Source organism: Phaseolus vulgaris, chromosome 11 (genome assembly GCF_051622355.1).
Source record: "Phaseolus vulgaris cultivar YP4 chromosome 11, ASM5162235v1, whole genome shotgun sequence".
Classification (NCBI taxonomy): Eukaryota; Viridiplantae; Streptophyta; class Magnoliopsida; order Fabales; family Fabaceae; genus Phaseolus; species Phaseolus vulgaris.
Genome location: NC_143508.1, coordinates 43963023 through 43990536, shown reverse-complemented (window position 1 = coordinate 43990536; position 27514 = coordinate 43963023). Strand labels below are relative to the sequence as shown.

The window sequence follows — 27514 nt, the reverse complement described above, 5'->3', positions numbered from 1 at the left end:
ATATGAACAAGTTGAACCACATGATTCTGTACATTGTCTCTAACAAAGTGGAGATCAAGCTCAAAAATGCTTGGACTTGGAGTGTATGATTGGGTTTGCACTTAAAAGCACAACTCCAAGATTGTCAGAAAAAATCTGAGGAGGTGGTGTTTGTATGTGGAGTTCCTGTAAAAGAGATTTAAGCCATAGAATCTCAGTCATGACAGCTGCAATTGCTCTATATTCAGCCTCTGTACTACTTCGAGAAACAATTTTTTGTTTGTGTGTTGATCAGGAGATGAGATTTGAACCCAAATAGACACAAAAACCAGAGGTGGACTTTCGATCATCAGGATCTGCACCCCAATCAGCATTAGAGAAGGCTTTGATGAAGGAAGAAGATTGTTGATGTAAAAGAAGACCATGATCAATTGTTCCAGCTAAATATCGAAGGATACATTAACAAATTGCCAATGATGAAGTTGAGGAGAATGCATAAACTGAGCAACCTTATTGACGAAGTACACAAGTTCAGGACGTGTGACAAGCAGATACTGAAGAGTACCCACGACAGAGTGATAAAGAGTTGGATCACTGAATATTTCTGAGGAATTTTGTCGGAGGCGAGTGTTGGAAACCATAGGAGTGGGATAAGGTTTAGAAGCCAACATGTTTGTACGTTGTAGAAGCTCACGTATGTATTGAGATTGGGACAAATGCATGTTCCCACTTGCTGTGCGAGTAATTTGGATGCCTAAAAAATGATGTAGGGGACCCAAATCCTTCAAAGGAAAAAAGGAATGAAGGTTAGAAATAAGAGAGGAGATTTCAGTGTCAGAAGATCCAGTGATTAGAATGTCATCAACATAAACTAATACAAAAAGAGATGAGGTAGGAGTATATTTAACAAAAAGAGATGTATCACTCTTAGTGGGTTTAAAACCAAGATGAAAAAAATTAGTACTTAACTTAAGGAACCAAGATCGAGGCGCTTGTTTCAAACCATAGATGGCTTTGTTAAGTTGACAGACAAGGTGCGGTGTAGTGGTGTTAAAACCTGGTGGTTGTTGCATGAAGACACATTCTTGTAGGTCACCATTTAGGAAGGCATTATTGATGTCAATCTGTTGTATAGACCAACGAGAGGACACGACATGCGCCAAAACAAGCCGAATGGTGGAATGACGGACAACCGGGCTGAAGGTTTTTGCATAATCTATACCAGCTGTTTGATGGAATCCTTTGGCAACAAGACGAGCTTTGCACCGTAGAAGAGAGCCATCTGCATTAAGCTTTGTTTTGAAAATCCATTTACAGCCCACAAGAGGAGCTCCAGGTGGTGGAGGAGTTAACGTCCATGTCTTGTTTGAAAGAAGAGCAAAATATTTTTCACGCATGGCTTGGAGCCAGACAGGAGATGCAATAACTTCTTTGAGAGAGGTGGAAATAAGGGGAAGAGAGGTGACTGCAGCATGGTAAACCTTTGGTTTGTGAACACTTACCTTTGCACGGGTGACCATAGGGTGTGTATTGGTTGGATGAGCAACAACAGGAATAGAAGGAGGTTCAGAGTGTGTAGTGTGAGGAGAGAGTCCAGAGGCCCTAAGAGGAAGGTTAGTGGAGGGTGCAGAAGACAAAATAGAAGGAGTAATAAAAGAGGCATGAGTGACAGAATGAGTATCATTATCAAATAAAATATTATCAGTATGTGGAGAATGAATAACTGAAAGAGTTAGAGCAATAGGGGTGGGTACCTGAGCATTACCTGAGGAAACCACAAATTTACCAGCATGATCTTTGTATGGAAAAGTCTTTTCATTGAACACAACATGGCGTGAGACAATAGTCTTTCCATCTTGAGTAAGACAAATGTAACTTGCATGACATATACTATATCCAAGAAACAAGCAACAAGTAGAACGAAAAGCAAATTTATATTGATTGTAAGGACGCAAGTTAGGATAACATGCACACCCAAACACCTTGAATTTCTTGTAATTTGGTTGACGTTTAAACAACATATTATAAGGATTATCACCTTTAAGAATATCCATAGGAAGGACATTGATGGTATGAACCGCAGCAACAAAAGCCTCAGCCCAAAACTTAAGTGGAAGAGAGGCAGTGCTAAGCAAAGTGAGCCCAATATCAACAATATGTAGATGTTTCCTTTCTACTGATCCGTTTTGCTCATGAGTGTAAGGACATGAAAGACGGTGATTAATTCCACATTCTTGAAGATATGAGGTTAAAGAGAGATATTCTTTTGCATTGTCAGATTGTAAAGCATGAATCTTATATCCAGTTTGATTTTCAACAAGGTTTTTAAAAATTTTAAACACATTTTTAAACTGAGACTTATGATGAATAAGGTATAGCCAAGTAAATTTTGAATACGCATCAACAAACGAGACATAATATCTAGCTCCATTGGAAGCCAAGACAGAAGCAGGAACCCACACATCAGTGTAAATTAATTGTAAGGGTTGAGAATAGGTATGAGCAGAACTATAAAAAGGAAGTTGGTGGCACTTACCACCCACACAGGAAGAACAAAACACAATATTATTTGAAACAGATATATCACAAGATGCCAAAATCTTTTTGAGAACATTAAAACTACAATGTCCAAAATGTTTGTGCCATTGATTTACATAGATAGGTTCAGCAATAAAAGACATTGAATGAATAGAACAGGAGGACAAAGAATGAAGATCAGGGAAAATGTACAATCCGTCTTTAAGATAACCTTGTAGAAGAACACGCTTGGTTTCCTGATCAAGAACATAACAACTGTTAGAATGAAACTAAAAAATAACATTGTTATCACAGCAAAACTTTGAAACACTAAGAAGATTCTTCATAATTGTTGGAACATGGAGCAAATCAGTTAAAAACAGAGGTTTATTTGTCGTAAAGGAACCAAAATTCGCAGAACCTATGTGAGATATTAACAAACCTTTTCCATTACCCATTTTGACAAGATCAGTTCCATCATAGGGTTGCTTGTCAGAGTAAACTGAAGAATTATTTGTTATGTGATGCGTAGCACCGCTGTCCAGGTACAAGAGAGGGTCATCAACAGAGGAAGGAGCACCCAAAAGAGAGGCAGTGCTTGACGCATTTTCAGAGAAGGATAGTTGAGAGAAGTTGGCACTAGGAAATTGAGATGCGGATTGATCATACCTGTGCCAACAATGTTCGGCAGAGTGACCAGTCTTTTGCAGATTTGGCAAGTAATAGAAGTCGTGGACCAAGAATTCGAGGATTGGGTTTGAGTGAAAGGGGTTCGAAACGAAGAACGTGAGTCTGTGGAGTAAGAGGGACAGGAATGACTGCGACCGCCACGAGAGGAAGAAAATCGGGAATTTTGTTTTCCGTTTCTGGCATGTGACGGACGCCAAGTAACAATAACGATAGCAGGAGAATAGGAAAGTGGATCCACAGAGCGAGGATTGGCCAGTCTTTCTTCTTGAGCTAACAGTAAAGCCTCTATTTCATTGATGGTGTAGGGTTCAGACCGTGACATAATGGAAGCTACAAAAGGATCATAATGCTTCGAAAGTCCGTCAAGAATCGCTTCAATCTGGTCTTCAATGGACACAGGGGCACCAATGGCGGCAAGAGAATCAATGGTGATCTTTATCTCCAAAAGATATGCACTGACGGAGCGATCTTGTTTAGGGGTCTTGAGTCGCAAACAAATTTTTTTGATCTGAGCACGCGTGTTAGAGTGAAATGCGTTTGAAGGGTTTGCTAGATCTCAGACGCAGATTGGAGGCCAACCATCTTGGACAAGAAAGGATATGACATGGATGCCAACATCCAGGCTACTATCAAATTATCCTGTTGTCGATAGAAAAGAAAATCTGGGTTGATTTTGGAAGATTTACCTTCTGTGAGTGGGAGAAAATAAGGAGGTAGTTGAGAACCATCCAAATATTTTGATAGCAGAAGACCATCAAGAGTGGCAAGGATCTGTTATTTCCATAGCAAGAAATTGTCCTCAGCGAGCTTTAAGAAGATGGGAGTGGAGAACTGATGCACAAAAGGGGAAGCGGTGGTTGCTGCCATGGTGACCAAAGAGGCATGCGTAGGAGAGGAAGGATGAGTGGGGGACGTGGCAGAAGACATGAGTGACAAAAAAAAAAAAAACTTGTTCTTGATACATGTTATGATGAGCAGGTGGCCATTATAGAAACAGAAAAAGTATTTTATTTATGAATATAAAACTGTATGTGTTTACAGAAGGACAAAAGGATATACATAGGTATATCCATGTAGAAAGGATATATATAGGTATATCCTTAGATAAAGCAGTTACATAACTGCTGGCCTAACACATATCGGCCACATATTCAAATATAAAATTATTTCTCACACCACCACATATGAAACATATGAAGTTGTAATTTGAGGCAACCACGTAAGTCAGGCAAAATATCAATACTCTAATATTAATGACTTGAAATGAGATAACCTCTCATAATTCCACCATATTTTCAAGTTAAACAAATGAAAAGATTGCACTTTTTATTCAATAGGAGCAGATAATTCAACAAAACAAATCATTACATCACAATTTCAAACACTGAATCATTCTATTGGTGACTTCAGAAATTTCATCTTCTGCAAACTATGCCATTCCCACTGTTGGCCGCAGCAGTGCAATCCAGCAAACCATATTCACTCACTGAGTTAATTTTCTCTGAAGATTCTTTTCCACCATCAAACAAACAAACCCCACAATCTGCAGAAACAAGTGATGGGGTTCTGTACTTGTCTTCCCCTCCAACCACTGCCATTGCCACCCCCAACTTTGCTGGATTCTGAAAATCTGGCTGGTAAGTCCTTCCAAGAATCCCTTCAACTTTTGAAGACAAACCATGGAATTTGAACTGCACCTCCAAATGGGCAAAGCAATCCTCCTTCGGAATCTGGTAGTTGTGGATTCTACTATCTTCGTTAGTGACAGGCACAACATTGACAAATATCTCAGCAACTTCTGGGAGTGTAATGGTAACACTGTTCTTGCTTGATGTTCTCTCTATTCTAAGTTGATTTTGTGGGGACTGCCATGTGGAGAGGTAACCATCTGGGATGGCAAGTTCTTTGCCACTGTGAGAAAACTTCAAGTGGTCAACTTCATCGTTCCATGATGCTGCTGGGATGGCTTCAATGGTGAACTTGTGAGAACCAAAGAGGAGTCCCAGTGCTTGGATCCAAGTGTAGTCCCTTGTTCTAGTTGCTGGTCTGAGGCCAATGAAACGTGCATTGATTTGGAGGTTCACATCGGATACTAAGGCGAAATGCTCATTTCTCCTTCCATGGAAGTAGAAAACAATTCCATCTGCTCCAACAAAACGAGGGTCCAGGCATGCAGATCCACGATCATTGCAATTTGGTTTGCGAGCTGTTGTCATCAAACATAGATGAAAACCTTTTTAGCTTCCACAAAATAGGAAATGTTTGTATATAATCATCTCACATAGTGAAAATTTGTACCACTTTTTATCATGAGATCTCTAGTACCAGTTCACTAATTATATGTTTTCTTTAGAATCGAATTCTAGAATGAATGATCTTACTTTTGCATTGAGCTTGGCAAATGGGACTATCACAGTCAAGATAGCATACTTTGGCTTTTGGATCGGAAGGTGATTTCAGAGGGCATTCATCTGGGCATGGCACTTTCTTCCCAAAGCATGGACTCTTGCGGGGGATGCAGGTCTGAGTGTCCTTTCTTGCAATGATTTGCATTTCACAGAATGCAAACAACACCAAGAGATAGATCAAGCTGTTTCTACTTGAGATACTCATGGCTTTCCTCTTATACACAACAACAAGGAGATACCAATTTGATGTGAATACAAGGAGATCACTATTTATAGAAAAACTCATCAGGATTGCTCATTTTTCAATAGTTGCTAGCATTAACAAGATAATCATGAAATAAAAATCATTTTTAGAGACAAAAAATAATTAGTTGTAGTGACTAAATTAGAGACCATTTTATATATTAGAAAAATTTTGATTTCTAAATTAGTTTCTATTATTATTAAATGATTTCTAAATGGGTGTTTAATTAGCAACCAAAGTTTTTGCTATCAATTATTTAGATTCTAAATTTGGTAGCAAAACCTTGTTTGCTAATTAGACACCAGTTTAGAAACCATTTAACAATAATAGAAACTAATTTATAAACCAAAATTTTTTTAATCTCTAAAACGGTTTTTAATTTAATTATTATAGTAACTAATTATTTTTTGTTTTTTTTTATAATTAATTTTTTTTTTCTCTTCATAGTGTAGCAATTGGCAACTTGGCATCTGTTATTGCTTTCTTAAAGTTTCATCAAATGAAAATGATTCACAGAATGTGCACAGGATCACTTTGGCTAATTTTTATTTTTTTTTATGTTGTTAATGCATTTTACATTCACGTTATTATATGAATATGGCAAGTGATGGTTGACCGATGTGGCTTTCACTGAAGGCAAACTCACGAGTTGCGTGAAGGGTGGTTGATCCACCGTTAAGTCTGGTCTAGCCATGAGAGATGGACGGAATAATGAATTAATATATTCACATTGGAAAATTATTTCAGTAATGTTGAAAACATAATACATTATATGGGTGTTTTGTTTGCTTTTTGAAGTTTGGAATCTACCTATGTAAAAAATAGAAGTCAAGTCGTTGAATTTGAACAAATATATTATTATAAAAAAATTAATAAATAAAAATCAATTATAAAAATAATAAATAATTAGTTACTATAAATTAAATTATATAATATTTTAAAACTTAAATTTTTTTAATATGTAGAGTAATTTTTATTGATAATAAAATTTATAAATTTGTTTTTAAAATTGATATTTAATTAGTTACTAAAGTTTTAGCTATCAACTTTAAAATATAAATTAATTAATAACTAAAATTTTAATAACTAATTAGAAGATATTAATTTTGAAACTAATTTATAATTTTTATTAATAATATAAACTATTTTAGATAATAATAATTTTTTTAGTTTTTAAAATAATATCTAATTTAGATAAAATAGAAACTAATTATTTTTATCTCTACAATTAATTTCTATTTAATGATTTGTTTAGAATATGGTACCTTCTTTATAATTATGAAATTTTAAAAATCATATGTTTATTCTAACCATAATAATTTCATTTATAATTAAAAATCAAATATTCAATCAGTTGTTTAAATAAAATTGGTAAATACATATTTTTTTTAAATGAAAACTTTCATGTTAGGCGTCATTATGCAACTTGACATCATCTCAACCAACAACAATCATTTGTCATCCTATGAAAAAAAATATTATTAAAAAAATAAAAATAAATAAAATAAAAAAATATGGGGGATTAGACCAAAATCCATATGTTAACAAAAACGATACATAGATCGACTATATTTATTCATAAAGAACTCTAAGAATAGACTAGATGGTAACCTATTATACCAATGAAAAGATTTTCTATAAATAAATCATAAATTAGTCAGCTTATAATCACACGCATTTCCTTCACGGAAAATATGAGTAACGTTAAACCTGATTTTTCTACCGTAATTAAGACAAATATTTCATCGATTACAAGTATTACGAAACATCTAAGAAAATTAACAAACATTTTGTTAGCACTGAAAATATTACATTTTTTCTGTTAGATAAAATTTTGAAAAGGTACAAAAATGAAAGAGAGAATTTTTATTAGGAAATTATTCGGACCTCTAAAATTTGACATACTCCCCCAACTGTGAATTTCTGCACGTAACTATGTTATGTTAACCTTACAAAAACATCTTTTATATTTTGTACGTGCGCATAAAATTGATGGGTGATAATACGTTGATACCCTCTTCACCTTACACCAACAATAAAATATTAATATTTAAAATAAAAAAAATTAAAAGAAAAATTATTTTTAATAAAAATATAAGTAAAATATAAAATATTAAAATAATTTTTAAAATTAAATAAAAATGATTAAAAAACCATTTTTCAGAATTGATTGATTCAAAATTTGGAATGTTTGCTGCAGGAACTTAACTGTTATTGTAAAATTTTAACTATAGGATAATATGAGTTTGAATCTGATCTAATAAATACTAATAATATTTGAATAAAACTAGATTAATTCGACCTTTTAACACGTTATTAATCTTAATATTATAATAATTAAATAGTACAAAATTTTAAAAGGTATATCAACATTTTAATATATTTTTAAGTAAATGTGTGAATTAAAATGTCTACTCTAAAAGATGGGTTGAATATAGTTTCTTAGTCAAATACTTTATGGTGCATGTAATAGTTTAGAAAATATTGAAATATTTTGAAATGTTTATAAAAATTTCAAGGATTTATACGCATTTAATAAAAGTAGCGGTGCACACTTTTATTTATTTTTATATTAATTCATCTGAATTCAACCTATGTCCAATTTTTTTTCTCAAGTCCACTAATTAATGGAAAATACAGATATTCTTTTTATCACTTTTGATTTATAATTATAAATAAAATTACTCTTATTATATTTTTATTTTTTTCCTAAAATAGTAAACACTACAAGAAAATTATTAAATAAAAATTAGTTTTAGAGACAAAATATAATTAGACACTATATTGACTAAATTAGGTACTATTTTATAGACTAAAAAGTTATGGGTATCTAAAGTATAAATTTTCTTAATAATATAAACTACTTTAGATACTCATAATTCTTTTAATCTCTAAAATATTATCTAATTTAATCAATATAATGACTAATTATTCTTTATCTTTAAAATTGATTTTCATTTAATGACTTTTGTAGTAAAATGAGTACATTATGTCATTCTTGTCTGAGTTCATAATACTATTTTTCACAATACAACAAAAGTTGTTTGAAATGTTTGCAAGGAAACTCTCACACTAAGAAGGATACCAAAATATACTAGTTATCTAAAAATGTATAAGCTTTGAATATTTTTTATGCGCATAATTAATTTGCATAGATTCTTGTATCTAACATTAATATTTTTTTCATGGGATGAATCCTTTTATATAAATGTCAAGTTAAGGACATTTAGAGATTGCATGTTTATTTTAGGCCTTCGATTGGTGCTTTTTAGAGCATGACAACCTTTACACTAACTTGTGCCTATAACACTTAATGTTGTTAAGCATAAGACAACGTTCTCTCCGCCCTTTGTAATGCTGATAACTCCATGAGTATACAAACTCAAGAAGTTCGTTTGTTGTGTGATGGATGGTTATTTCTTGGCAAGTGGACCGAGTCAACTATAGTACAAAGGGGTTGTCGTATCCATAGGGACTAGTAATAAGCATAGTATAAAATCAACCGTTTGTAAATAAGTTGCTTGATTTAGGCAAAGGACCTTACAAGGTGAACACAAATATTTTCAAAGAAGGTCTAAGTTTTTCACATGAAACATTTTACAAAGATAAAAGATCATCTTTTAACATTTGCATTGTGACAATGTTTGCTATATTTTACATACATGATCTTAGTGGAGAAAATAATATTTTAAGGAAATGGTCCATTCTAGGTGGTAATGAATACAATGATAAATTTGATCTAAGGACAAATCCTTTTCCAGAGGAAGGGTATGATGGAGGAACATCTGGAAGGACTAATATTGGACATCTGACCATGGCTAGAAGATTGGAAGAAGAAGAAGAAGGAGCTCAAAAGACTCTCTTTTATGGAGAATTAATTGTTGTCTATTCTTCCAATTTTTCTAGTTTTGTAAAAATTGTACAAAGTAGTATAGGCTTTATTTTGGGCTTGTATTTGGACAATTTTCTTGGGCCATGTTTTAGGCCAATTTTCATGGGTCATGTATTGAGCCAATTGGAATATGGTGTAAATAGGAAAAAAGAGTCTAGCTAGAGTTACTTTTGGGCTTGCTTGAACCAAATGCAAATCTAGACCATCTAGGGTGCATAAATTAATTACTAGAGTGCAAATAGAAAGCATGGAGTGGCAAGGAAGGCATGAAGGTCCACATGTCGTCCCCTCAATGAAGAGGATTTCCACCAACTAAGAAGGGCCACTTGTCAACCTCTAATTTGAGATGATTTTCTCCAATGAGAGAAAGCATATTGTCATAATGAGAATGGAGATGATTCTCTCCAATTAGAGGAGGACACTTGTCAAGTATGAGTGGACAATTTTTAGGTTAAATTTTTCTGAATTTTGGAACCTCTTAGCACTATAAATACATGTGTTAGTCATCTTGTGTGATGTGTTAGTCCTCTTGGAAATTGTGGCTTTTATCTATGAGGACTATAATGATGATGTCTAAATATATCTCTTGTGTTTATGACATCTGTTTTATAATAAATGGAGTCTTGAATGATTTAGTCTTTGTCTGATATTTATTTCGTTAAGGTAAATTCCCTTAATCTTAATATGATTTACAAAAATGATTTTGCTAAGTTGGTTTTGTTATAACTTCACTTGTGGTGGTTCTTTCCTTGTATAATTTTAGGGTAATAAACTTAGGATCAACACAATTTTAAAATATATAATCAAATTTACTACCATCTTTTTGGATGTTACCTTTAGTTTTTTATGCTTCCATACATATAGTGGACGTGATGTATAATAGTTAATCATAATATCTTTGTAGTTAGGTTTATGTTCACGTCTTTATGTTTGGTTAGAGACGGATCTATTTAAAACAAATTGTTTGCTATTCGGCCAAACTTCAAGTCATTCCTTTGACACAAGAACCCTATCAATCCTGTTTTTCACTAACTCATTTGGTTTATACCAAGTAAACTTTCTGCCAACCATCGGGATATCCACCAATTCAGAATCTTCAATAAAGGCATTAAATTCGATTATTTATCTACTATAGTCAGACACTGAGATCAGACTCTTCCTCTCCTCTTGCCTTCTAATAGAATTAAAATCCCCAACTACGCACCAAACCTTAGCAATTTGATTCTTCCTGTAGTCGCTAATCTCATTCCAAATCAACATTCACTATTGGGACTTGTGCCCCAATCCCAACCTTCCAAAACCCTTCAATAATAGTGAAATTCCTTCTATTAAAGAAACTAGACATCTGAAAATAATTTTTCCTCCACATTGTAATAATCCTACCTGCATTATTGCAAGCACCATTTTCAACCCAATCTATTTCATTAGAACCTCAAAGAAGATAATAACTCTCGTTGTTTAACTCAGAACATTTTGTCTCTTGTAAACAACCATATCTACCTGTTCCTTGGTAATCATATCTCTCACAAATTTTCTTTTAATGTTGCCTCCTAACCCTCAAATATTCATACTAATTATTTTCGTCATCAGAAACACTCTTCTCCTCCCTAAAATTCCTCACCTTTCAGTTGTCCCACTCTTCCAAACACTGTAAACTCCTTATGACAATGTCTTCCTTTACAGAATAAGTGAACCCCAATTCCTTGCCAATACTCCAAATTCTATTGGCCTCAGCAAAATCTTTTTTTTAGCCAATATAATCTATTACAATTTTTAACTTCACTTTCCAAACACAAAGATATTTTCTAACGTTGACACCGGTTGTCGATCCAGAGTGCCTGACTGAACCGTCCTCGCACCTTTGGGTTTATTACCTGTTAACGGGGACACTCCTACCTCTGGCCCTTCCACTCCAAAATGCAAACCAAATCCATAAGCTTTCCATTTCTCAGGGATGGACATGCACGAACACCACCCTTCGGAGCGCACTCCACACTTATTCCTCTATCTCCTCTTTTCCCCTCCAACACGAGCGACCCCCTACCATCAACCTCTACCTTCTCACCGTCCCCCTACGAACCACTGAACAACCCGCCTCTGTTCCCCAAACCTCCACCAATGACCAGACGCCGCTCCCCTCCATCTTTCACGAACGACGACAGCGTCTTTTTGCCAACAAAGACTACTCCGACCGCACACTCACTAGCCTGTGGCTCCCGTAGAGGTTCACCCTTTGTCGCTGCTTGTTAGGCAGTTAATCGGTTAGTTATGTATATGGTTAATAGGTTAGTTACGTATATGTATTTATATACGTAAGTCTTCTTTGTATCATTACACAAAATGATATTCTACTATGCATTTCACTTTTACAGCGATCTGGCAACGCCTCTCACACTCGTGTCATGATCAAGAAGCTATGTCTCCTTCTCAAAACATCCTCCATATCAACCTATATTCTTGATATTAAGAAAATGGTAGACTCGTTAGCCGTCGTTGGTGCTCCAGTTTCTATAAATGAACATGTGGATGCTCTTCTGGATGACCTCATCGAAGATTACGATGGCTTTATTACTTCCATCACAACAAGAAAAACATGAAATAGAAACCAATTTTAGAGACAAAAAATATTAGTTGCTATAGCAACCAAATTAGAGATCATTTTAGAAACTAAAAAAAAAAATTGGTTTCTAAATTAGTTTATATTATTGTTAAATGGTTTCTAAATTGGTATCTAATTAGCTACCAAGGTTTTAACTACCAATTATTTAGTTTCTAAATTTGGTAGCAAAAATCTTGGTTGCTAATTAGATACCAATTTAGAAACCATCTAACAATAATAGAAACTAATTTAGAAACCACAATTTTTTTTAGTCTCTAAAATAGTCTCTAATTTAGTCATTATAGCAACTAATTATTTTTGGTTTCTAAATTTGGTTTCTATTTCATGATTTTCTTGTAGTGCATTCTGTCTCGCAATGATCCTTACAATGTGGATGAGATTGAAGCTCTTCTCCTTGCCCAAGAAGAATGGTTCAAAGAAACACGGGTTGGCTCAATCCTCTGTTCTTCAAGTTCATAATACTACCACAACTTGGTCTTCCAATAAATCCTTCAAACACAAGCCCAGTCATAATACTTTTCGTGGTGGTCGTTCCCAACATCGCTTTGCTGGTTCTCGAACACCCTCTCTACCTCCGTATTCTCACCACTTTTCTTGGCAACCTCACAAACCCTACTGTTAAATTTGCCATAAATCTGGCCATACCGCAGATATGTGTTGGCATAGGTATGATCCTTCTCCCTCAAGTTCTTTCAATGCTAACATTACAGTGTATGCACCTTCAGTTAATTTCGATCCACGCCATTCATTCTTAGTGCCCCATCAACTATTGAGGATCCTTTATGGTATCCCGACAATGGAGCAACACATCACGTCACCCATAATCCAAACCTCTTCACCAATAAGCAGAGTCATCATGGCAGTGCAACCTTAAAATTAGGTAATAATCAAGGTATGAAAATTTTACATACGGGTTCTGCACATTATACTGTTCCGTACTCAACTACCACCTTTGTTCTTCACAACCTTTTGCATGTTCCTAATATTACAAAGAACATAATCAGTGTTGCCCAATTTGCAAAAGATAATCACGTATACTTTGAATTTTTTGCTAATGCTGGCTATGTTAAACACCAGGACACTCATTAGATTTTACTCTAAGGAACTGTTAAAGATGGTCTCTATGTGTTCCCTCCTTCACATGCACCTCATGCTTATATTGTTAATCACGTTGCCTATAAACCCACGCTTCCCACATTACAACTATGGCATAATAGATTTGGTCACTATAGCTTTGATGTTGTTAAACATATTCTGAATGCATGTAAAGTTACCTATAAACCTAAAAATAAAATAAAATTGTAATGCGTGTATGTGTGGTAGATCTCATCAACTTTCATTTTCTAGTTCTCACACCCACTACACTGCACCTTTACAATTAATATACATTGATATTTGGGGCCCCTTTCCAGTGAGTGCTTCTAATGGCACAAGATATTACATATATTTCATGGATGTATATACTAAATGCACTTGGTTATTTGTTTTACACAATAAGTCACAAGCGTTTACTGCTCTTACACGTTTTAAACGTTTTGCTGAAACACAAACTGGTCACACACTTAAAGTTATCCAAACTGACAATGCCAAAGAATTTTTATGTTTCAAACAGTTTACAAATGACTTTGGCATTCATCATCGTCTTATTTGCCCACATACGCATGAACATAATGGGTCTATTAAACGTAAACATCGTCATATTACTAAAATGGGTCTAACCTTGTTTTCTGCTGCCTCTTTACCCATTCAGTTTTGGGGTGAAGCTTTTACCACTGGCATGCATATCATCAATGCACTCCCTTCCCCTATTATTTCTAATAAATCACCTTATGAAATGCTTTTTAATGTTAAACCTGATTATGCCACCTTCAAAACTTTTGGATGTGCCTGTTTTCCGTTGCTTCGTCCTTATAATAAACACAAGCTGGACTTTCGTTCTGCATGTTGCATTTTTCTTGGCTACAGTTTACACAACAAAGGTTACCTTTGTCTCTCCTCCAATGGTAAAACTTATGTTTCTCGCCATGTAATTTTTCATGAAGAAGTGTTTCCTTATAATCTCCCTAAGTACAACTTTACTTCATCTGCATCTCCTCATACTGGCTCTGCCATTCCCACTCCTTCTCTACCCATTCTTAAGCCACCCACCTATGATTTATCTCATAACATTTCCATTTCTTCCCTGTCACCTACTCACATTACTACTCCATCTTATACTACCTCTTCTCACACACCATCTTCTCTTATTTCTTCTCCATCACCCCCTCCTCTTGTGCCTAATACTAAAAATAACCATCCCATGGTGACTAGATCCAAAGCTGGAATTTTAAACCAAAAACCTTTCACACTAACCTACATTCTCCCATTCCCACTATTGTCCATGAGGCTATGCTATCCCCTAACTGGTTACAAGCCATGCGTGAAGAATATTCTGCTCTTCTACGCAATCACACTTGGACTCTTACTTCTCTTCCAAATGGTGCCATAGCGATTGGTTGCAAATGGTTATTTTAAAATAAGTACAATGCAGATGGTACTTTTCAACGTCACAAAGCGCGTCTTGTTGCACAGGGTTTCAATCAAGTTGCAGAATATGACTACAACGAAACTTACAGTCCAGTTGTTAAGCCATCCACCATCTGTGTTCTCCTTTCACATGCTGTCTCCTCTGCATGGCCTATTCATTAAATTGATGTCAACAACTCCTTCCTCAAAGGCGACCTCAAAGAAGATGTGTACATGAAGCAACCACCAGGGTTTGGCTCCTCATCTTCTAACATTGTTTGCAAACTTCAAAAAGCTCTTTATGGCCTAAAGCAGGCTCCACGGTCCTAGTTCCAAAAGCTAAGTTCCACTCTTCATTCTCTTGGTTTCAATTCAACTAAAAGTGATACATCTTTGTTTGTTAAGTTTATGCCTTCATATACCATTTTTGTGTTAATCTATGTTGACGATATTATCATCACAGGATCTTCCGAACACGAAGTTAACACTCTTATATCCAAACTAAGCACCTGTTTTGCTCTAAAGGATCTCGGCTCCATACACTATTTTCTTGGCATTGAAGTCTACCGTCTCAAGAATGGAGATCTCCTTCTATCACAAACCAAATACATCACCGACCTTTTACGCCATACAAACATGCTCTCCGCAAACTCTCTTCCAACGCTAATGCATTCCACCATTCGCCTTCAGCAGGATGCTTTACCAGCCATGACAGTTCCCACCTCATATCGATCTGTTGTTAGTACTCAGCAATACATTCTAATAACTCATCCTGAACTATCGTTTGTTGTCAATAAAGTTTTCCAGTTTATGCATAATCCTCAAGAACATCAGTGAAACGTATTCTTCGTTATCTTGCGGGTTCCACCTCACATGGGTTACTCATTAAACACAATTCCTCCTCCAGTATTCTTGCATTTAGTGATGCTGACTCGGGAAGTGATGTGGATGATTGCAAATATATCACAGGATATTGTGTTTATCTTGGTTCCAATCTGGTTGCCTGGTCCTAACATAAACAACGTGTGGTATCTCATAGTAGTACTGAAGCGGAATACAGAAGCATTGTTGTTGTAATTACTGAGGTACTTTGGTTGCAATCTTTGCTCCAGGAACTCCACATATCAACTATGAAGCCTCAGCTCTTTTCAGACAACCTCGGTGCAGTTTTACTCAGTGTCAACCTGTTATGCACACACGAACCAAGCATTTTGAGCTTGATTTGCATTTTGTTAGAGATCATGTTCAACAGAAGCATGTCAGTCTTGTGCATCTTCCAATGCAGTTTCAAGTTGCTGATATTTTGACAAAACCCACTTCTGGATCTTCGTGCACTATGTTTAGAACTAAACTTATGGTTATATCTCCACCACCATAAGTTTAAAGGGAGGATGTTAGACAGTTAATCGATTAGCTATGTATATGGTTAATAGGTTAGTTACGTATATGTATTTATATACGTAAGTCTTCTCTGTATCATTACACAAAATGATATTCTACTATGCATTTCACTTTTACATCTCTTCTCTCTCTTCTCTCCATCTCTTCTAACATTATTCCTGGACCCGCACCACCGGCAACGCCAACCTAACCCATCACGACCTCAGCCCCAGCCGCACATACTCTAGCGTGTTCTTCCTCATCAAACCTTGGATCTCCTCTGCTGGCCAGACGTCGCGCCCCACCAACTTTTGCAAATGGCGATGACAACCCACCATCGAGAACGACGCCTCCAGTCTCCTTATGTGCACCTTCGGCCGCACACGCTGAGACGCTTGCCTGTGTGTCCCCTGGAGAGTCGCCATTCGCTGGTGCTCCTTGGATCGCACGTCAGGCGTTGCCAACCTGGGTCGTTGCAACCTCTGCCCCAATCGCACGTTCGTAAGTGTTCCTCCTTCCCACACCTTCATATGTTCTTCTCCCACCTTCATAAATTTTCGTTTTTCTAAAATTGTCCCTTTATAATATTTTGGATTACATAATTCAGAAGTCATTTTTCACATTCATAATTAGTGTCTGGATTACATAATCTGGATGTTTGTTCTAACTTTCGAATTATGTAATCCGAAAGCCTTTTTTCAAATGCGTGTCCGGATTACATAATCTGGAAGCTAGTATCAAATTCAAACTTCCAAATTATATAATTTGGAATACCATTCTGGATTATGTAATCTGAAATATGGAGGGGGCACAAGAAGGATAAAAAAGTATTTTCATATTTTGTATGGAGGTGCCAGAAGAACATATGGAGGTGCAGGAAGAAAAATCTCCTCTTCATCAAACCCTGGGCCAAAACCTAATCTAGGCCCAACAAATTCGCCAACCCAACTCAACTCAGGCTTCTTCTTTCTACACCCCCACGTTTTTCTTCCTGCACCCCCACAATTTTAAATATCCCAAAATTAACATTGACCTATAATTTGAAAAGGGGCGTCGTGTTGGACTTCCTTTGTCATTGTTCATCTTCATCATTGAATATCAACCGCTGGTGGAGGGTCTTTGTAGTTGTTCGGAGCAAGGTGGAGGAGTACGTTACGTTGTCAAAGTGTTGTTTGGGTTGTAGAGGTAAGAGTTAAGTTTTTTTTAGGAACATGGTGGTTATGGAGATTTCGGGGTTACGGGATATCAGGATCCGGTAGTATATTATGGATTCATGAACCTGGAATTGATTAAATTGTGTTTTCCGGATGAGGGGGTGTTCTGGAATCAAATTTTGCATAAATTGTTGATTTCCGGATTGCTGAATCTGGAAGCCTAATTCTGTTACGGATTGGTAATTCAGAATGCTCTTTTTTTGAATTATGGATACCTGAATCCAGAATGCATATTTTTGTTAGGGATTGGTGGATCCAGAATGCTTTTTTTGAATGATGGGTTTCAGAATGTGGAATGTATATTTTGAATTATGGATTAGTGGATTCAAAAGTTTACCGAAAGTGTCAATCCAAAATTTTTCTGGATTCCATAATCCGGAATGTAAAAAAATAAGTACAGTTTAAGTGCATTTTGGGGTTTTTAAAAATAATAAGAACAATATGGTATTTGCACAACATCGTTGGGTGCAGGAAGAAAAATGTAGGGGTGCAGGAAGAAACTGCCCTCAACTCACTCAAGGGTGTTTCTTCCTGCACCCCCACATTTTTCTTCCTGCACCCCCACAGTCTTGTGCAAAGACAAAATTGCCCTTTAAAATTTTTGAAATTACCCTTGATGTAATAAAACCCTAAAAAGTTAAAATGATGGTCATTTGTGCGTGGTGGCCGGCCGTCTTCTTCGATAGCACAGGTCTTCTTCAGCAGCAATCTCTTGCAATAGCTTTTTCTTCCAAATCTCATCCATCTCTCATTCATAAAGGTACATTCATGTGTTTCGGATTTTGGTATCCGTTTTTTTCATGGATTGTTGTTTCCGTAAATATTATTTCACATTCCAAATCACAGAATCCGGTAAGTTTTCGAATTTGGGGATCCGGTAGTTTCCCGGATTTGTGGATCCGTTAGTTTCCCGGATGTAAGGATCCGATAGTATTCCGGATTTAGGAATCCGGTAGTGTTCCGGATTTAGGTGAAGTTTAACACCCTTTTTTCTTTCATTTTCACCCATGTCACTCCTTAGTACTAATTCTTCAAGCTGTAAGAGAGGCATCCACTAGTCTTGGAGTTGAAATTAGTAAAGTCTTGTAGTTATTGTTATAACATCTTTACCATATATGCTTATTCCTTGTATATTTTTCTCTGGTTAGTTTGAAGTTTTAATATTTATTTCACTTTCCAGTTTTTATATTCCTTTCAAGGAATGAATCTGTGTTCTTTTTAACTTCTTTCACTCCCTCATTGTTAAGTCTTCCGATGTGCTCCAAGGATGCTTCCATCACTCATTCTTTTTTATTTCTCTACCACATAATATATTTTCCTGAAATTGTATACTCTGGGTGTTTGTGTTGATCTTAATTGCAAGTATTTAATGCTAATTCTGTAAAGTATATTCAATGGCAAGATGTGAATTCGTGGTTATCAGTTTTACAATTTGAATGCAAATTGGAATCTGATGCATCAAAGCCACTAATTAATAGTTGTACAAAATGTTATTTCACATTGATACAGAATCCGTAAATGACGATACCGGACTACCCCGAGCTTCATTAACTGTAATAACATTTAGGAATCCGGTAGTGTTCCGGATTTAGGAATCCGGTAGTGTTTTTTGCTTCATTTTCGGCAACCAAGGAAAGGTTCATCAAATGTTTATGTATACTTTATAAAAGATTAGAATTAGATGACATGTACACTGTTAGTGCAAGGTACCACATGCAAATTTCTACAGGTTTATTAATATAAGTTGAATCTAACTTGAATGGTGTAATTGAACAGAAATGGTGAAGACTAGGGGAGGAGGTTCACAAGGTGATCGTCTACGTCCCACAGCCTCTGTTAGAAGAAGAAGAAGACATGTTAATGAAGATGAAGAACATGTTGAACATGAAGATGCAGAAAATGTTGATGTTGAACTTGAAGAAGCTGAACCCCAAATGGAGGTGGAGGATGAAGGCCCACCTGAAATAGAAGGTGAAGGTTATCCTGGAGGTCCACGGGATGGGACACTATTGACAGGTTTTGAAGACCATGTGGCCATGCAATTATGAAATGGTGTGGTAAGTAAATATGTTGTAATATGATACTTGTTCATTGTTAATTTGATATGACTTTCGTTCATTAAACTGTATATGATTTTGGTTGGTTAAATTAGGATCGAGGAGAGTTAAAATTGGTGTCTCATGGCCGAAAAATGAGTAAGATGGGTGTTCCTCATCCTCGGATACTACCTACAGTGGAGTTGTCAGGTTTAGCTGCACTTATTGGGGCAAGCTATGACACGATAGACAAAGGACTGTTGTGTGCCTTTGTAGAAAGGTGGCACCCAGAGACAAATTCATTTCATCTGCCTGTAGGTGAGTTGACCATCACATTGGATGATGTGTCGAATTTGTTGCACCTCCCAATTATGGGGCAATTCTACACGTATCCGAGCTTGGATACAGCTACGACGACCGATTTGCTTGTTGATTCACTTCGTGTAGATCGGGGAGTAGCAGCTGCTGAGACTCGTCATTGTCGGGGTGGACATGTGCGTCTAAGCTGGTTGAGGGAGATGTATGAGGATGCATGTACCAGGAGACAATGGACTGTTGCTGCACGGGCATATTTGCTCCACCTAGTAGGTTGCACCATCTTTGCAGATAAGAGTGCTACGTCGGTTGGTGTATCCTACTTGGGATTATTTGTAGATTTAAGGCACACCGGAGGATACTCGTGGGCAGCAGCTACTTTGACACACATGTATGAGCAGTTGGGAGATGGTTCCTATGCAAATACTAGACAGTTAGCTGGGTATGTCACGTTATTTTCATCATGGATATATGAGCACTTTCCGAGTATTGGACACCGACAGCTTCGGGATGCCTATGTTGAGGATGAGCCGCGGTGTATGAAATATGTGGTCGGGAGTAGGTTGTCCACACTTGCCTCAGTTCGAATGCAATTAGATAGCCTCTGTGTTGGTGTTGTTCAATGGATGCCCTATGAAGAGCATAGAGCGGTGCGTCCTTTTGAGTGGATTTCATTATTTTCAGGGTACATTCGGTTGAGGGGTTGTAGGCAGATGCATTTGGATGAACAATCATTTTACATTTAGCTTTAACATTTTTATCAATGTGAAAACGACATAACAAATTAGCAGCTTCAGGAAACACAACATTTATTGCATTCATTAGAGCAATATCTCTATCACTAACCACAACCTTCGGGTATGAATCAAATCTAAAAAACAAACCTTTCAGCTTCTCAAGGGCCCATACAAAGTTATGATGACGTTCTGATGCGAGTAACATAAATGCAGCACTGAAGGTCACTCCCGTTGAGGTTACACCAACAACTTCAAACAAGGGCATCCTATACCTATTAGTTTTATAGGTACTGTCCATCATCAATACAATGTTAAAGGCATTCAATAGCTTCACTACATGTGAACCTACCAGCATATGGATGACCAACCAATGTATTTGCCAACTCATGATTATGAGACCCACAAATTAATTTCAATATCCACCCTTCACCACTCTTTACTGGATACCCTCGTAATCTGAAAGGACAACCACATTTCCTAGTTCCACTCTCAGTAACCCGTAAATCCTTCTTATATCGTCTGTATTGACCTCCTCTCTCACAACCTAATAACACAAATGTTTTTCTTCCTCGTTGGCCAGTTGAAGTATCCGATCTCAATATCACAATACAAAAACCAAAGTCAAACGCAACTTTTCTAACCCACTTTAGGAGCTCATCCCGAGTACGAAATACCTACAAAAGTTATCATAACAAATTATTTACTAATTAACAAACAACTTAAAAATACTTTACAAACTTAACTTTACCTCATCTGTAGTAAACGCATCTGTACATTCATATCCCTTCGATTTAGATAATGACTTCTCAATATCATCATCATCCCACACATTCACACCATCATATAATTGTTGTTCAAATTCTTCACTACTATCCATGCTTCTACGAATAAAAAAAATAAAACAAAGTTATTGAATTCCGAATCAATGAATCCATAAGTGAAAAAAATCATACCGGATCCAACAATCCATAACTCAAAAAGACTATTCCGGATTCAGGAATCCATAACACAAAAAAACCATTCCGGATTCATGAATCCGGAATGCATCATAACACAAAATACAATTCCGGATTCATAACTTCATAATGCAAGTAAAGCATTCCGGATTCATGAATCCATAACACAAAATACTGTACCGGATCAACCCATCCGTAATGAAATTTTAGCTTCCGGATTCACAAATCCGGAGAACAACATATTATTGCATTTTACTTCCGGAACACCCCCTCATCCGGAACACATTATTTCATTTATTCTGGATTCATGAATCCGGAAGGTATTACCGGATTCCGATATCCGGTAATCCCGAAATTTCCATAACCACCGTGTTTCTTAAAAAAAACTTTTACTCTTACCTCTATAACCCAGACAACACTTCGACAACGTTGTGTACTCCTCCGCCTTGCTTCCAACAATTATGAAGAACCTCCACAACACTTGAAACCCAAGGATGAAGATGAGCAGTGACTGTGGAAGTGCTAAACGTTGCCCTTTTCAAATTTTTGCTCAAGGTTAATGTTGGAATATTGAAAATTGTGGGGGTGCAGGAAGAAAAACGTGGGGGTGCAGGAAGAACAAGCCCTCACTCAAATAGGCCTGAAGAGGCCCAGCACCACCAAACTCTTCAAACCACTCCACTTGCTCGAAAATAACACCCTCATTAACGCCTTGCTCTTTAAATGCAACCTCTTTTAAAGCCTTGTTGGCTGATTGCATGCGCACCATTTAAACTGCACAACGCCTTCAATTCCAAAGCGCCCTTTTGGCCTTCCAACAGAGAATTAATAACACTGCTTTGGCGTGCGCCAACTTTTACAGATTTCTCCAACACCTCCAGAAATTGAACGCTTTTCTCTTCATCACCTCTTACACCTGCCCCTACTCCAAAATCGGAGCCCACAGAATCCGAAAATACTCTCCCGCACCATCCTCCGAACTTATTTTTTACTCCATCTCCAAGCTAGCACCCGCTTAAAATGACAACATTGTTAGAGATCCCACATCCACTAAAGATTAGAGCCTTTCATTGTATATAAGTGGGTGTAAACCTCAATCTCATGAACCGGTTTTATAGGGTTGAGTTAAACTTAAAGTTCACTCATAATATGGTATCAAAGTCATTTTCGAGTCTATCCTAACGAGTGTTTGTGTTGGGTCTATCGTGTCACTCGCTATCGAACCGCTATCGGACCAACCATAATATATAGTACTACGCACGAGTTGATAATCTTGGCGTGAGGAGGTGTTGTCTCATAATAAACATCTTGACGTGTTGTCTGAATAACATAGCTCCTTTTCAAAAGACACCTCATCCCATGCAACAACCGTCCGTCAAACCAATCATTACTATCTTCAATTAGTTTTCCGATTGCAACTCGTATCCTTTCTTTTAACTACCTGAGAAATTGCGTTCAACCATATATAAAAAATGTGTTTGTATATAATTTCGAATAAAGTTTCTTATTTAGTGTCTTGTCAATTTGATTTGGATTGATTGTATCAACTTTAATTTTAAAATTTTGTTGTTGTTAATTGAATTTAATTTTAAGTTTTACAGTGACATTTTGAATTAAAATTATTTTGAATTAGAATTTATTGTTTACTCAAACAAATAACAATTTAATTTTTTTTTCTTTGAACCATTTGTTTTTTCTCTTTATGTTAAAGTTAGCGTTCATGTAACCCATTTAAAGTTTTATTTTTCGTCCACTAAACCGTCTCAAATGGATTAATATTTTCTCTCCAAATTAGCATGGACTTGAGCACGCAATAATATTAGCGTCAGCTAAATCTATTTTAAAATTTTATATTTAAATATTTTGTTGGTTCCCTATTAGTGTATACTTTAAGGGTTGATGGTAAATTGTAGTTTTTAGTCTTTTAGTGTGAATTTTTTTGCAAACGTTTGTATGAAGGAAGTTATGCATTAAAGTCCATTTTTATTTTATTGAGTCTGTTTTTTATCGATTCTAGTGCGTGTGTGAACGAGTTTCTCTTCCTTTTACATATATACTGTATAATTTTTTATCAGTTGAAAAATAATTAATTAAATTATTTAAGAGATGTTCTAATCCTATATAAAAAATAGAAAAAAAAAGGATATATTAGTATCTCAAAACACCTTCCAACACTTTATATTAGTATCTCAAAACAACTAATAAAAAGACTAGAACATCCCTACACTACCCCAACCAACCAAAAGAAACTAAAACATCTCTACACTACCCAAACCAAAGGTTCTATACTTTACCTTGAAAGAAGCTGTTTCAAGTCTAAATTACCACCATTTACATTTAAGAGTATACACAATGATCACCTTAAACATAACAAATGATACAGAATAAACAAACCCTCCTTAATCATCAATAACACTACTCCTTAAACATAACAAATGATACAGAACAAAAAAACCCTCCTTAATCATCAATAACACTACTCCTTGTCTCTGTTCTTGAGGAAGAACTGTCGGAAGCGATGAATTTAACGATAGGATTGCCACGGCTTCTCCACCTCCTTTTAAGATCCACCATGTGGACGGCTAATATGTGTAGAGCATATCTTATATTTGATTATGCCCACCTCCTTTTAAGATCTACCACTGCTAATATTTGCAGAGCATATCTTATATTTTATTACGATTTCCAGGGATATTGTTTTTTAGTTTCACAACCGACAATATTTTCTTAGACGGCATCGAATCTCAATAATGTGTCCGACCAAACTCTCTTTATAATACACGTTGTTTGAAAGAACATATCCTTCACATAAAGACAGAAGCATATTTCATATTCAGATATGAATGAGATGATAAAGATTCCCCATCATGGTACTACATATACAAACATATACCAGTGAGTGAAAGCACGTAGATAAGAACCATGATAAAGGAATTCAACACCCAAACAGAGCTTAGTGTGAGATTGGAAGCCCTCTGGGCAGTGCTATCCAAGGATTTCATAACAGTGGCTCCAAAGGTCCTTCCTCATATTGTGAAAGATGTGCAAGTGATTGAAGGTGATGGAGGGGTTGGTACACTCCTCATCTTTAACTTTTTGCCTGGTGAGTTTTCCTCTACTATTTCTACTACTTCATCATATAGATTGTTTTGTTCTACCAATGAATCAAAAATCAAATTTCTATTTAACTTTTGAAATCATTTTATGTAAAAATATTATTCTTTTCAGCCTTTTAGATTTTTATTTTTACAATCTACTCAAGATTGAGTCCTCCATTCTCGGAACTTTATTTCTTTCCAACCCTGAAGAAAATAAATTGTAGATTGAAAAATGACTACCATGGAAGAATAAATTTTATTTAATAACAATGAAGAATGTCATTTTTTTATTAGACTCTACGTGTTTTATTTTTCTATATTAACAAGAGAAGAAAAAGAAAATAAAAACAGTGACAAAAATTAATATTTTTTCAAAATCAGTCATTTATATATATATATATATATATATATATATCAGTGACTTTATAGTCATACAATTTTAATTAAGTAATTAATTTAATATTCTTTCAAATAATAGTTTTCTTTCATTTTTATGAATTTCAGTTGAAAATAACAAATACATAATTTTCAATTTATTTTATTTTAATATTTTTACAATTTCTTTCATTTGTTTTCTTTACAAAATGTCTGGTGACTATCATGTGTAACTTTGTATGTATAAATTTTGTTTTAGCCATTAGTAACTAGTTTGATATCATGAAGTGATATGAATGTATAAAGTATTAAAATTACATAAAATATATTCTGTTAAATTTCCATATTAGATTGTATAATATGTTATATGTTGTAAATTAATTACAAAAGTAAAAACTAAAAACTAAAACTGGTTATATTTTAATTAAAAACAAAATAAATATAAATTAATGACAAAAAATAGTATTAAACCTTTGTAAAAAAGTAACAAAACCTATCTGCCAACAAAAACTGTTTTTTCTATTTTGAATCATATTGATTTTAAGTTTTCCATATACATATTTCAAAGTTTTATTTAGTATTCTAAATTTTCTTATAACTTCTAAATTGTCTTGTAACTTTTGGGAATTAATCTTAGATGTGTCCCCAAGTTACCAGAGGGAGAAGATCACAGAGTTTGATGAGGGTTCACATGAAATAGGTTTGGAAGTGATTGAAGGAGGTTATCTAAGTCAAGGATTGTCATACTACAAAACAACTTTTAAATTATCTGCAATGGAGGAGGAGAAGACTTTGGTCAACGTGAAAATCTCTTATGACCATGAATCCGACATAGAAGAAAAGGTCAAGCCTACCAAGACATCACAGTCCACTTTATTATATCTTAGACGTCTAGAGAGATACCTGCTCACTGGCACTGCTTAATGGAAAACTATTTAATAAAGTGTTATATTTTAAATACTTTATAGAAAAATAGACAAATAATGTGTTGTTCGTTTTATTATTTTTCTATTGTATTTAAAATAAGGATTAAATATGTTTTTAGTTTATGTATTACGATATTGATTTTTATTTTTGATTTAAACATTACATTAATAATGTGTTTGTAGTATGTTTTATATGTGAAATTGATTTAATTTGAGATTTTACTTAATTAATTCATTGAAAGTAGTTATAGTGAAGGTTAATCTGCAATCAAAATAATAACGAGTTTTAAAAAAAATTATCAATCAGTTCACATATATTAAGACTCATTCTAATTATTTTCATATTATAATTATCTACATGTCAAAGATGAAAATAATTTTGTGTTATAATTAATAAAAAGAAAAAAAACATATTTAACTCTTAAAATAATATTATGTTACTAATATAAGTACGTAAAACTAAAATTATAAATTCAATCTATTTTCCAAACCAAATATTTCCTAATGTTGTAATATATGTGGAGTATAGTAGTCGTATCTTTGGTTTTTGAATAATATTTTACTATTTTCAGTCCGGTAATAAAAATAATGTTAGTTGGTCTCTAGAACAGAATTTGATAGCTATTTGGTAGGAATTGATTTTCTTATGAGTTTTAGGCACTTTTATAATTAAGAGTGGATAGTGATTAGAAATCACTATAACCTTTTAACATTTGTTTAAATTAAAAGTTACTTTTGATATTGTTTCTTATTGAAATTTATCTTCAAAAACTAGTAATTTTGGTTATCACGAAATGTAAAGTTCAATCTTTTCAAAAGATGCGTCTTATACAGGAAGTCACTCAAAAAATAAATAAATTATTATCATGGGTCGAACATAAAAAGTTATAGGAATTAATTAGAGTATACTTCTTTTTATTTAATTTTTATTTAAGAATATAGTAATCCAAACTTTGTCATTCACCTCATATTGTCAGGGAGGAGATATTGTTTTTACATTAGTGGAAATGTATATATATAATATTATTTTAGTATTCTCATCAAATATCCTCATTAATCTAATTATCATTTTTTTTCTTTACTATTAATTTCATTATTTATTGGTAACTCATATGTCTCTTATATAAGACATTAAACTTTATTAGGTAGGCATGTTTACTAGATATTTTTGAAACCACGATTTTTTTTTAAGTCGAAGAGAAGGATCATGATTCCTTCACAACAAAAACATTAAATAGAAACAAATTTTAAAAATTAAAAATAATTATTTATTATATTAACTAAGTTATATACTATTTTAGAGATTAAAAAATTTATTGATATCTAAATTAGTTTATATTATTGATAAATAGTTTCTAAATTGATATCTAATTAGCAACCAAAGTTTTAGCTACCAATTTTAAAATCTAAATAATTGGTACAACCTTGGTAGCTAATTAGATACTAATTTAGAAACTATTTGTCAATAATAAAACTAATTTAGATACCAATAATTTTTGTAATCTCTAAAATAATATATAATTTAGTCAATATTAGAATTAATTATTTTTGTTTATAAAATTGATTTTTATTTAATGATTTTTTTGGTAGTACTTAAACAATATTTTCTCATTTGGAGGAAA

General features: G+C 34.7%; 2 protein-coding genes across 2 annotated transcripts; one reads left to right on the top strand and one right to left on the bottom strand.

Moving 5' to 3' along the window:
• Positions 1-4478: 4478 nt before the first annotated feature.
• LOC137831751 (uncharacterized) lies at positions 4479-5841 on the bottom strand. The gene is made up of 2 exons (XM_068639559.2): positions 5568-5841; positions 4479-5392 (listed from the first exon to the last, which is right to left on the bottom strand). Exons 1-2 carry the CDS (start codon positions 5797-5799, stop codon positions 4602-4604), a joined length of 1023 nt encoding a protein of 340 aa, XP_068495660.1. The 5' UTR covers positions 5800-5841; the 3' UTR covers positions 4479-4601.
• Positions 5842-23954: 18113 nt separating this feature from the next.
• On the top strand, positions 23955-26009 carry LOC137821818 (phytohormone-binding protein CSBP). The gene is made up of 2 exons (XM_068626587.2): positions 23955-24596; positions 25604-26009. The coding sequence occupies exons 1-2, from the start codon at positions 24416-24418 to the stop codon at positions 25888-25890; spliced, it is 468 nt and encodes a 155-aa protein (XP_068482688.1). The 5' UTR covers positions 23955-24415; the 3' UTR covers positions 25891-26009.
• Positions 26010-27514: the final 1505 nt, after the last annotated feature.